Source organism: Pseudorasbora parva, chromosome 7 (assembly GCF_024679245.1).
Source record: "Pseudorasbora parva isolate DD20220531a chromosome 7, ASM2467924v1, whole genome shotgun sequence".
Classification (NCBI taxonomy): domain Eukaryota; kingdom Metazoa; phylum Chordata; class Actinopteri; order Cypriniformes; family Gobionidae; genus Pseudorasbora; species Pseudorasbora parva.
The window spans coordinates 50621864-50635297 of NC_090178.1; the positions used below are offsets into that span (position 1 = coordinate 50621864).

Here is a 13434-nt window from a genome sequence, read left to right on the forward strand (position 1 = left end):
CCATGAAAGATATCAGTGTCTTGCATAAATTTGGCAATAACTCTTGATTAATATGCTTAAGTTCAGTGCTTTGTCCTTGTCCTAGTTTTATTTATTTACTCCAGTTTGAGGCCCTAACCCCAGCAAAAACATTCACGGGGAACTCATGGGCCGGATGGGCTGGGTTTGCCAGGGCCGGATTTTATCCCCAGTCCAGCCCTGACCCCAGCCTGATTTTGGACACACCTGATCTTGGCATGGCTCCTCAGATGCTCCTTCAGCTGGGTTAGCGTAGAGAACTCTTTTCTGCAGATCTTACAGGTGTGTGTCTTCGATCCGCTGAGCTCCTGCCGGTGTTCCTCCAGGTGCAGAGAGAGCTGACTCTGCAGGATAAACTCGTCTCCACACTCCGAGCACAGGAAGTTCTACAACACACACACACTTGCTGAGGATAACGCAAACACACGCATTTCACCGGTGGGAATAACTAGAGGGAGTTGCCCACCTCTTCTTTCTCGTGGATCATGACATGAGCCTTCAGACTGGCCACTCTTTTGAACTCCTTATTACACACGGGACACTTGGCCTCGCTGGTGGTGTGTGTGGACTTATGGAGGTCCAGGTTGAACTCCACATTAAAGGACACCGGACACTGGTCACAGCGGTATGGCTGCATGCAGAGAGAAGAGAGGAGCATAATCAGCAGCTTACATTTACCATCACTCGCTTAAAGGGTTAGTTCACCCAAAAACGATCCATGATTCGGATCGCGTGTCAAACTGCTGAAATCACGAGACATTGGCGATCCGAATCATGAATCGATTCGCTGATTCATAACCGTTTGAATCTTTATTTGAGGATTGAACACAAACGCGGAAGAGAAGCCAATGCTGAATAAAGTCGTAGTTTTTGTTATTTTTGGACCCAAATGTATTTTGGATGCTTCAAGAGACTCTAATTAACCCACTGATGTCTCATATGGACTACTGTGATGATGTTTTTATTCCCTTTCTGGACATGGACAGTATAGCCGTTCTCTACTAAGAGATGAGCAAACCAGAGGAAGGGGAGGAAACCTTTCCTGATGATGTCATAACAGGAGAATCCAGGATCAGCTCATCTGAGCTCATTTACTCAAAGGCAGAGAAAGAGCCAGAACTCGGTTTACACCGATCAACATTTCTAGCCACTTCGGGACAATATTAAGGTTAGGAGAACTCATGTTAACGTTGAAAAAACTCATAAAATGAAAATGTCATGCTATGGGACCTTTAAAGAGCCATCAATGCCAATAAAACACCTTTATTTTTAAGCTATTCTACCAAAACAGGACCAATGCAAACAAAAAAATCCTAATGATGGTAAACTCTACATTTGGTTGCTTGTTACAATGAACATTAGACAGGTTTCTAACACAGTCCATGACTCTACATACCCCAGACACAAGGTTTTCTAAAAATCAGCATTCTGAAACTTCACATGAATCGGGTAGAGAATTAGGAGAAAATGGTGTGTCAGTGGCTCATCAGGGGTCTCGAGATGATTCAGAGCAAGACAAAACAAGCCTTCAAATCAGCTAAAGCAGCTTCCAGGCTGGCGTATTGATTATGTTAATATGTTCCATCGTTATTGAAGAGCCAGGCAGACACATGAGGGTGTTTTAAAAGTGACATTTCTAGACCTAAAAGTCATGGGAAATTTCATGATGAATTATTTTTTTTTCTAGTTATTATATTAAACTCTAACTTGGGCCATTTGTTCAAAATGTTTAATGTGGATCAAGATGATGTTTTGCTGTCCAGGATCAGGTTTTGTGCCGGTTTTTCAAAGCAAAAATTGAATTGGATTGAATCACCCTGATCCAAATATACACTTTTCCAGACCAAATCTGGATGGCAAGTGCTCTACGGAGCCCCTGAAAGGACATGGGGATGGAAAAACCGTTCAATGTATGCGTTCTCTCACAGATAACTTATGATCTCTTATGATTGTGCCAATGTAGTTTACAAATTCGATTCTGAAAAAGTTGGGACACTGTACAAATTGTGAATAAAAAAGGAATGCAATAATTTACAAATCTCATAAACTTATATTTTATTCACAATAGAATATTGATAACATATCAAATGTTGAAAGTGAGACATTTTGAAATGTCATGCCAAATATCGGCTCATTTTGGATTTCATGAGAGCTACACATTCCAAAAAAGTTGGGACAGGCGCAATAAGAGGCCAGAAAAATTAAATATACACATAAGGAACAGCTGGAGGACCGATTTGCAACTTATTAGGTCAACTGGCAACATGATTGGTATAAAAAGAGCCTCGAGAGTGGCAGTGTCTTTTAGAAGCCAAGATGGGCAGAGGATCACCAATTCTCCCACACTGCAAAAAAAATGCTCTTCTTACTTAGTATTTTTGTCTTGTTTCTAGTCCAAACATCTAAAAATTCTTAAAACAAGAAGTATTTACTAGACAAGCAAAAGTAATTGTCTTGTTTTAGGAAAAAATAACTCAAAATTAAGAGAGTTTTTGCTTAAAATAAGATAAATAATCTGCCAATGGGGTGAGAAAAATAATCTTAAAACAACATTATTTTGCTTACCCTACTGGCAGATTATTTTGCTTATTTTAAGCAAAAACTATATTCATTTTATTTTTTTTCCCCTCCAAAACAAGACAATAATTTTTTGTAAATGTTTTAGTAAAAGTGAATGTTTCTTAATGTAAGAAATCTTAGAAATTTTGACTAAAAACAAGACAAAAATACTAAATAAGAAAAGCATTTTTTTTTTGCAGTGCAATGTTGCGGTGAAATATAGTGGAGCAATATCAGAAAGGAGTTTCTCAGAGAAAAATCGCAAAGAGTTTGAAGTTATCATCATCTACAGTGTATAACATCATCCAAAGATTCAGAGAATCTGGAACAATCTCTGTGTGTAAGGGTCAAGGGTCAAAACCAAACTGGATGCCAGTGATCTTCAGCCCTTAGACGGCACTGCATCACATACAGGAATGCTACTGTAATGGACATCACAACATGGGCTCAGGAATACTTCCAGAAAACATTGGTGAACACAATCCACCGCGCCATTCGCCACCGCCGGCTAAAACTCCACAGGTCAAAAAAGCCATATCTAAACATGATCCAGAAGCGCAGGCGTTTCATCTGGGCCAAGGCTCATTTAAAATGGACTGTGGCAAAGTGGAAAACTGTTCTGAGGTCAGACGAATCAACATCTGAAGTTCTTTTTGGAAAACTGGGACACCATATCATCTGGATTAAAGAGGACAAGGACAACCCAAGTTGTTCTCAGCGCTCAGTTCAGAAACAGATCTCTGATGGTCTGGCGTTCATGAGTGTGTGGCATGGGCAGCTTACACATCTGGAAAGGCCATCAATGCTGAAAGGTCTATCCAAGTTCTAGAGCAACATATGCTCTATCCAGACGGCGTCTCTTTCAGGGAAGACCTTGCATTCTCCAACATGACAATGCCAGACCACATACTGCATCAATTACAACATCATGGCTGCGTAGAAGAAGGGTCCGGCACTGAAATGGCCAGCCTGCAGTCCAGATCTTTCACCATTAGAAAACATTTGGCGCATCATAAAGAGGACGATGCGACAAAGAAGACCTAAGACAGTTGAGCAACTAGAAGCCTGTATTAGACAAGAAGGGGACAACATTCCTATTGCTAAACTTGAGCAACTCGTCTCCTCAGTCCCCAGAAGTTTGCAGACTATTATAAAAAGAAGAGGGGATGCCACCGTGTTATTAAAATATTTTTTACAAACATTAAAAAAAAGAAAAAAAAGATGCACTCCGGGGGAAATTGTATCAGCTGACGAGGGAAACGGAGGCGGAGGAAGTGGTGCTTCGGAGGCTGCTACTGCTGGAGATGATTCGGGAGAGGTCTGAGCACCACCCCCTACCAAGAAGAGAAATCTTGGAGATCATCATCTCCTTAATAAACAGAGGTCTGAAATCTCTGCCCCTTTACCGATCAGAGCGCGTGCTGACACGGAGTTAACCCGCTATCTCCAAGAACAACCCCCACTGACACAGAGTTAACCCGCTATCTCTAAGAACAACCCGCACTGACACAGAGTTAACCCGCTATCTCTAAGAACAACCCGCACTGACACGGAGTTAACCCACTATCTCCAAGAACAACCCCCACTGACACAGAGTTAACCCGCTATCTCCAAGAACAACCCGCACTGACACAGAGTTAACCCGCTATCTCTAAGAACAACCCGCACTGACACGGAGTTAACCCGCTACCTCCAAGAACAACCCGCACTGACACAGAGTTAACCCGCTATCTCTAAGAACAACCCGCACTGACACGGAGTTAACCCGCTACCTCCAAGAACAACCCGCGCTGACACAGAGTTCACCCACTATCTCCAAGAACAACCCGCGCTGACACAGAGTTAACCCGCTACCTCCAAGAACAACCCGCGCTGACACAGAGTTCACCCACTATCTCCAAGAACAACCCGCACTGACACAGAGTTCACCCGCTATCTCCAAGAACAACCTGCGCTGACACAGAGTTCACCCACTATCTCCAAGAACAACCCGCACTGACACAGAGTTCACCCGCTATCTCTAAGAACAACCCGCACTGACACAGAGTTAACCCGCTACCTCCAAGAACAACCCGCACTGACACAGAGTTAACCCGCTATCTCTAAGAACAACCCGCACTGACACGGAGTTAACCCGCTACCTCCAAGAACAACCCGCTACCTCCAAGAACAACCCGCGCTGACACAGAGTTCACCCACTATCTCCAAGAACAACCCGCGCTGACACAGAGTTAACCCACTACCTCCAAGAACAACCTGCGCTGACACAGAGTTCACCCACTATCTCCAAGAACAACCCGCACTGACACGGAGTTAACCCGCTATCTCCAAGAACAACCCGCGCTGACACGGAGTTAACTCGCTATCTCCAAGAACAACCCGCGCTGACACGGAGTTAACCCGCTATCTCCAAGAACAACCCGCACTGACACGGAGTTAACCCGCTCTCTCCAAGAACAACCCGCACTGACACGGAGCTAACCCGCTATCTCCAAGAACAACCAGCTCTGACACGGAGTTAACCCGCTATCTCCAAGAACAACCCGCACTGACACGGAGTTAACCCGCTATCTCCAAGAACAACCCGCACTGACACGGAGTTAACGCGCTATCTCCAAGAACAACCCGCACTGACACGGAGTTAACCCACTATCTCCAAGAACAACCCGCGCTGACACGGAGTTAACCCGCTATCTCCAAGAACAACCCGCGCTGACACGGAGTTAACCCGCTATCTCCAAGAACAACCCGCTCTGACAGAGAAAAACCTGCTATCTCCAAGAACCCGTGCTGACACGGAGTTAACCCGCTATCTCCAAGAACAACCCGCGCTGACATGGAGTTAACCCGCTATCTCCAAGAACAACCCGCACTGACACAGAGTAAACCCGCTATCTCCAAGAACAACCCGCTCTGACACGGAGTTAACCCGCTATCTCCAAGAACAACCCGCACTGACACGGAGTTAACCCGCTATCTCCAAGAACAACCCGCGCTGACACGGAGTTAACCCGCTATCTCCAAGAACAACCCGCTCTGACACGGAGTTAACCCGCTATCTCCAAGAACAACCCGCGCTGACACAGAGTTAATCCGCTATCTCCAAGAACAACCAGCTCTGACACGGAGTTAACCCGCTATCTCCAAGAACAACCCGCACTGACACGGAGTTAACCCGCTATCTCCAAGAACAACCCGCACTGACACGGAGTTAACCCGCTATCTCCAAGAACAACCCGCGCTGACACAGAGTTAACCCGCTATCTCCAAGAACAACCCGCGCTGACACGGAGTTAACCCGCTATCTCCAAGAACAACCCGCTCTGACAGAGAAAAACCTGCTATCTCCAAGAATAACCCGTGCTGACACGGAGTTAACCCGCTATCTCCAAGAACAACCCGCGCTGACATGGAGTTAACCCGCTATCTCCAAGAACAACCCGCACTGACACAGAGTAAACTCGCTATCTCCAAGAACAACCCGCTCTAAAACGGAGTTAACCCGCTATCTCCAAGAACAACCCGCACTGACACGGAGTTAACCCGCTATCTCCAAGAACAACCTGCGCTGACACGGAGTTAACCCGCTATCTCCAAGAACAACCCGCGCTGACACGGAGTTAACCCGCTATCTCCAAGAACAACCCGCTCTGACAGAGAAAAACCTGCTATCTCCAAGAATAACCCGTGCTGACACGGAGTTAACCCGCTATCTCCAAGAACAACCCGCGCTGACATGGAGTTAACCCGCTATCTCCAAGAACAACCCGCACTGACACAGAGTAAACCCGCTATCTCCAAGAACAACCCGCACTGACACGGAGTTAACCCGCTATCTCCAAGAACAACCCGCGCTGACACGGAGTTAACCCGCTATCTCCAAGAACAACCCGCACTGACACGGAGTTAACCCGCTACCTCCAAGAACAACCCGCACTGACACGGAGCTAACCCGCTATCTCCAAGAACAACCCGCACTGACACGGAGTTAACCCGCTATCTCCAAGAACAACCCGCACTGACACGGAGTTAACCCGCTATCTCCAAGAACAACCCGCACTGACACAGAGTAAACCCGCTATCTCCAAGAACAACCCGCACTGACACGGAGTTAACCCGCTATCTCCAAGAACAACCCGCACTGACACAGAGTTAACCCGCTATCTCCAAGAACAACCCGCACTGACACAGAGTAAACCCGCTATCTCCAAGAACAACCCGCACTGACACGGAGTTAACCCGCTATCTCCAAGAACAACCCGCACTGACACAGAGTAAACCCGCTATCTCCAAGAACAACCCGCACTGACACAGAGTAAACCCGCTATCTCCAAGAACAACCCGCACTGACACTGAGTTAACCCGCTATCTCCAAGAACAACCTGCACTGACACGGAGTTAACCCGCTATCTCCAAGAACAACCCGCGCTGACACGGAGTTAACGCGCTATCTCCAAGAACAACCCGCACTGACACGGAGTTAACCCGCTATCTCCAAGAACAACCAATTGAATCTACGGCTAATCCCCTAGCATGGTGGAGAGACAATGAAAAGCGCTATCCGCTCTTAGCAAAATTGGCACGTAAATACACCAAAATGCTTCAGCATGTACACGACCTGACCGGATTACTTTTGAGTGTGCGTCCTTATATGACGTACACAGCGTGCACCGCGCTCACATGCACCAAGCTATAATGTTGACAAGAGAGGGATAAACGTTTTATTTCGTAAGAAGTTATGAAGATAATGTTGGCATAATGACACTGTCCCTAAACCTACACATGTAAGAAAACAATCAACTACTTCAACTGCGCCTGACATTAGAATTATTTTATTCTGAGATGATTTTGATTATTATTAATCTTTACAACAAATGATTAGCTTTTATAAAACCGTTTAAGTCCTGGTGGCCGTTGAGAGTTGCTATGGCATCCGTAAACAAATTCCAGCTGCTGGAGAGGACGGCGACATCTGATATGGTAAATTGAAAGCTGTGATGATTGCATAATGGCACTTCATATCGATTAATCTGATAACCTGCAGTTTCAAACATTTAGTTAACAATTTATTTTTCCATATAGGCTGTGGCCTGAGTCCTTTTTATGACTATCAGACTGTTAATGCATTTTTTATTCAAACTAAGTTTTGAATAAAAACTAAGACATTTATAAAATCATAACAACATGCACTGATTTATTTAAGAACAACACACTTTCATTAGGCTTTACGCAACAAGGATCCTCATTTAAGTGTTCACAGCATCATTAGATAAGCATGCCATTGCATGTGTTATTAAATGCCATGGTCATATATTAGTGTGAGATGATGATGATGATGATGATGATGATGATGATGATGATGATGATGATGATGATGATGAAGTGCAGTCTTGCCTTATCGTTGACCTCATGCTCCCGCAGGTGTCTCTGAAGTTGACTGTCACTGGGGAAACTCTGGGAGCAAACATTGCATTTGTTCTCCGCCTGCTTCTGGCTCTCTGAACCGGCGTCCTGACCTCCATCTGCAGGACAACAGAAGAAATCAGGACCAGAGAGATCAGGAACATAGGGATAAGGAACAGAGGAATCAGGAACAGAGGAATCATGACCAGAGAGATCAGGAACAGAGGAATCATAAACAGAGAGATCAGGAACAGACAGATCAGGAACAGAGAGATCAGGAACAGAGGAATCAGGAACAGAGGAATCAGGAACAGAGGAATCAGGAACAGAGGAATCAGGAACAGAGGAATCAGTAACAGAGGAATCAGGACCAGAGAGATCAGGAACAGACGATCAGGACCAGAGGAATCAGGAACAGAGGGATTAGGAACAGAGGGATTAGGAACAGAGGGATTAGGAACAGAGGGATCAGGAACAGAGGGATCAGGAAAAGAGAGATCAGGAACAGAGAGATCAGGAACAGAGAGATCAGGAACAGAGGGCTCAGGAACAGAGGGCTCAGGAACAGAAGGATCAGGAACAGAGGGATCAGGAAAAGACGGATCAGGAACAGATGGATCAGGAACAAAGGGATCAGGAACAGAGGGATCAGGAACAGAGAGATCAGGAATAGAGGGCTCAGGAACATGGAATCAGGAACAGAAGGATCAGGAACAGGGGGATTAGGAACAGAGGGATTATGAATAGAAGGATTAGGAACAGAGGGATCAGGAACAGAGGGATCAGGAACAGAGAGATCAGGAACAGAGGGCTCAGGAACATGGAATCAGGAACAGAAGGATCAGGAACAGAGGGATCAGGAACAGACGGATGAGGAACAGATGGATCAGGAACAGATGGATCAGGAACAGAGGGATCAGGAACAGAGGGATCAGGAACAGAGGGATCAGGAACAGAGGGCTCAGGAACAGAGGGCTCAGGAACATGGAATCAGGAACAGAAGGATCAGGAACAGAGGGATCAGGAACAGAGGGATCAGGAACAGACGGATGAGGAACAGACGGATGAGGAACAGACGGATCAGGAACAGACGGATCAGGAACAAAGGGATCAGGAACAGAGGGATCAGGAACAGAGGGATCAGGAACAAAGGGATCAGGAACAGAGGGATCAGGAACAGAGGGATCAGGAACAGACGGATCAGGAACAGACGGATCAGGAACAGAGGGATCAGGAACAGAGAGATCGGGAGCAGAGTAGACATGTGCCGATTTTCGATAATGCGATTTATCACGATAATGAATATGCACGATATTGTTATCGTGGGCACTTTAAAATATCGTAAATAATAATTTATTAACAATTTATAATTTTTTTATAATGCACTCAAGAATACTTTGCCCTTCAACCGTATAAATGCTCAACACCGCTGTATTCTGCGTCAAAGGGACACGCGCTCAGATATAAACAAGCCCAACGTGCGTTTGCACATGACTGAACCGGTGAAGGAGACGCGCTGCTGAAGTGCCGCTCAGTGACAGCAGAGGGCGCTGATGAACGGCAGAATGCAGCGGTTACCCCGGAAACCAGCAAACAAACAAAAAAACGCGTGTAGTTTTTAAAACAGCCATTCGTTTTTGTAATCTCAATGTTGTTCATCACAGCACCAAATACTTAATACTTAAAGACTTAATAGGCTATTTATTTTCAAACTTAAACATTTTTATGTTTTAATCTGGACTACAACATACCCTAATAATTAGAACTGTTCTGATTATTTGTTATTCAGTATAACTTTGAGATACGACTTCATTAGTTAACATGTTAATTCATTATTACCAAACTGACAATGAAAAATACTTATAAAGAATTAATCATTCTATGTTCATTTCTTAGTCACTTTTTAATAACATTAAAATCAAAATCAAAATAACTTTTTTTAATGGACCTAAGATAAAACTAACAATGATCAGTATTTCTTAACTAACATTAACAAAAACATTATACTTTCTGTACCAAATGTAGTTATTGCTCAATCTTAGTTAATGCATAAACTAATGAGACCTTATTGTAATTTGTAAGCCTACCTGTTGTTCTTTATAGCCTAATTCTTTTGCAATTTAATCTGTTTGAAAATTGTACTTTTACAGCTCTGAAAAAAATCAAGAGACCACATAACATTGATTTCTCAAGAGGGGTCTCTTAATTATTTTTCCAGAGCTGTATATATTTTTGGTGCATTATTGTATTTAAACATTCAGTTATTTTTGTTCTTACAAAAATAGTTCTTAAAGCTGTTATGCTATGGCAACACTTTTTTTTGCAACTTATTTCAATATCGTGATAATATCGTATATCGTGATAAAACTTCATCAATTAATCGCAACATGAAAAATTGATATCGGCACATGCTTAGAGCAGAGGGATTAGGAACAGAGAGATCAGGAACAGAGAGATCAGGAACAGAGAGATCAGGAACAGAGAGATCAGGAACAGAGGGATCAGGAACAGCGAGATCAGGAACAGAGAGATCAGGAACAGAGGGATCAAGAACAGAGGGATCAGGAACAGAGAGATCAGGAACAGAGAGATCAAGAACAGAGGGATCAGGAACAGAGAGATCAGGAACAGAGAGATCAAGAACAGAGGGATCAGGAACCGACGGATCAGAAACAGAGGAATCAGGAACAGAGAGATCAGGAACAGAGGAATCAGGAACAGAGGGATCAGGAACAGAGGGATCGGGAACAGGGGAATTAGGAACAGAGAAATCAGGAACAGAGGAATCAGGAACAGAGGAGTCAGGAACAGATGGATTAGGAACAAAGGGATCAGGAACAGAGGGATCAGGAACAGAGGGATCAGGAACAGAGAGATCAGGAACAGAGGGATCAGGAACAGGGAGATCAGGAACAGAGAGATCAGGAACAGAGGAATCAGGAACAGAGGAATCGGGAACCGACGGATCAGAAACAGAGGAATCAGGAACAGAGGGCTCAGGAACAGAGGAATCAGGAACAGAGGGATCGGGAACAAGGGAATTAGGAACAGAGAAATCAGGAACAGAGGAATCAGGAACAGAGGGATCAGGAACAGAGGGATCGGGAACAGGGGAATTAGGAACAGAGAAATCAGGAACAGAGGAATCAGGAACAGAGGAATCAGGAACAGATGGATTAGGAACAAAGGGATCAGGAACAGAGGGATCAGGAACAGAGGGATCAGGAACAGAGAGATCAAGAACAGAGGGATCAGGAACAGAGAGATCAGGAACAGAGAGATCAAGAACAGAGGGATCAGGAACAGAGAGATCAGGAACAGAGAGATCAGGAACAGAGGGATCAAGAACAGAGGGATCAGGAACAGAGAGATCAGGAACAGAGAGATCAAGAACAGAGGGATCAGGAACAGAGAGATCAGGAACAGAGAGATCAAGAACAGAGAGATCAAGAACAGAGGGATCAGGAACCGACGGATCAGAAACAGAGGAATCAGGAACAGAGAGATCAGGAACAGAGGAATCAGGAACAGAGGGATCAGGAACAGAGGGTTCGGGAACAGGGGAATTAGGAACAGAGAAATCAGGAACAGAGGAATCAGGAACAGAGGAATCAGGAACAGATGGATTAGGAACAAAGGGATCAGGAACAGAGGGATCAGGAACAGAGGGATCAGGAACAGAGAGATCAGGAACAGAGGGATCAGGAACAGAGAGATCAGGAACAGAGAGATCAGGAACAGAGGAATCAGGAATAGAGGGATCGGGAACCGACGGATCAGAAACAAAGGAATCAGGAACAGAGGGCTCAGGAACAGAGGAATCAGGAACAGAGGGATCAGGAACAGAGGGATCAGGAACAGAGGGATCGGGAACAGGGGAATTAGGAACAGAGAAATCAGGAACAGAGGAATCAGGAACAGAGGAATCAGGAACAGATGGATTAGGAACAAAGGGATCAGGAACAGAGGGATCAGATACAGAGGGATCAGGAACAGAGAGATCAGGAACAGAGGGATCAGGAACAGAGAGATCAGGAACAGAGAGATCAGGAACAGAGGAATCAGGAATAGAGGGATCGGGAACCGACGGATCAGAAACAGAGGAATCAGGAACAGAGGGCTCAGGAACAGAGGAATCAGGAACAGAGGGATCAGGAACAGAGGGATCGGGAACAGGGGAATTAGGAACAGAGAAATCAGGAACAGAGGAATCAGGAACAGAGGAATCAGGAACAGAGGGATCAGGAACAGAGGGATCGGGAACAGGGGAATTAGGAACAGAGAAATCAGGAACAGAGGAATCAGGAACAGATGGATTAGGAACAAAGGGATCAGGAACAGAGGGATCAGGAACAGAGGGATCAGGAACAGAGAGATCAGGAACAGAGGGATCAGGAACAGAGAGATCAGGAACAGAGAGATCAGGAACAGAGGAATCAGGAACAGAGGAATCAGGAACAGACGGACCAGGAACAGGGGAATTAGGAACAGAGGAATCAGGAACAGAGGAATCAGGAACAGAGGGATCAGGAACAGAGGAATCAGGAACAGAGGAATCAGGAACAGAGGAATCAGGAAAAGAGGAATCAGGAAAAGAGGAATCAGGAAAAGAGGAATCAGGAACAGATGGAATAGGAACAAAGGAAACAGGAAAAGAGGAATCAGGTCTGTTAGTGATGCATCCACAGAAATACTCACTGTTTTAAGTGAAATCATTGCACATTCAATTGCTCTGTTGACTATCAATATATAGCCCCAGATTTCACATTCTGTCAGTTTCACTAAACGCAATCAGTACGTGTGTGTGTGTGTGTGTGTCTCAGATAGCTGTGCATCCGATCATCTCTTCCTCTTAACTGCTAGTTACAGCAGCAAATAAACATGAATGAACATCTGAAGGAACATCAACAACTCCACAACAATTCATGAAATTACTACACAAAAAATAACATTTTGGGCGGGACCTTTAGGTCTGATTGGTTACGGCAAGCATTTTGGGCGGGATCTTGAGGTCTGATTGGTTACGGCAGCATTTTGGGCGGGATCTTGAGGTCTGATTGGTTACGGCAGCATTTTGGGCGGGACTTTGAGGTCTGATTGGTTACGGCAGCATTTTGGGCGGGACTTTGAGGTCTGATTGGTTACGGCAGCATTTTGGGCAGAACATTGAGGTCTGATTGGTTCCGGCAGCATTTGGGGCGGGATCCTAAGGTCTGAATGGTTCCGGCAGCATTTTAGGTGGGACCTTAAGGTCTGATTGGTTACGGCTACATTTTGGGCGGGATCTTAAAGAGGTGTTAAAACACCCCTTTTCTAACTTTAGCTAGTGTGTAATGTTGCTGTTTGAGCATAAACATCTGCAAAGTTACAACGTTCAAAGTTTAAAGCAAAGGGAGATATTTGCTTTTAAAGAAATCAACTTCAAAGGACTACAGCAAATGGCCGGTAGGGAAC

At 44.8% G+C, this 13434-nt stretch overlaps 1 protein-coding gene across 2 annotated transcripts in view; it reads right to left on the reverse strand.

Moving 5' to 3' along the window:
* The window catches only part of LOC137083453 (zinc finger protein 236-like), a 77262-nt gene that overhangs the window by 57076 nt on the left and 6752 nt on the right, over positions 1–13434 (reverse strand). For both annotated transcript variants that reach the window (XM_067449404.1, XM_067449405.1), the window contains exons 2-4: positions 7972–8099; positions 485–649; positions 226–404 (exon numbers count right to left, since the gene is read on the reverse strand). In XM_067449404.1, coding sequence (XP_067305505.1) covers positions 226–404; positions 485–649; positions 7972–8099 — 472 coding nt within the window. The remainder of the gene's footprint in view (positions 1–225; positions 405–484; positions 650–7971; positions 8100–13434) is intronic.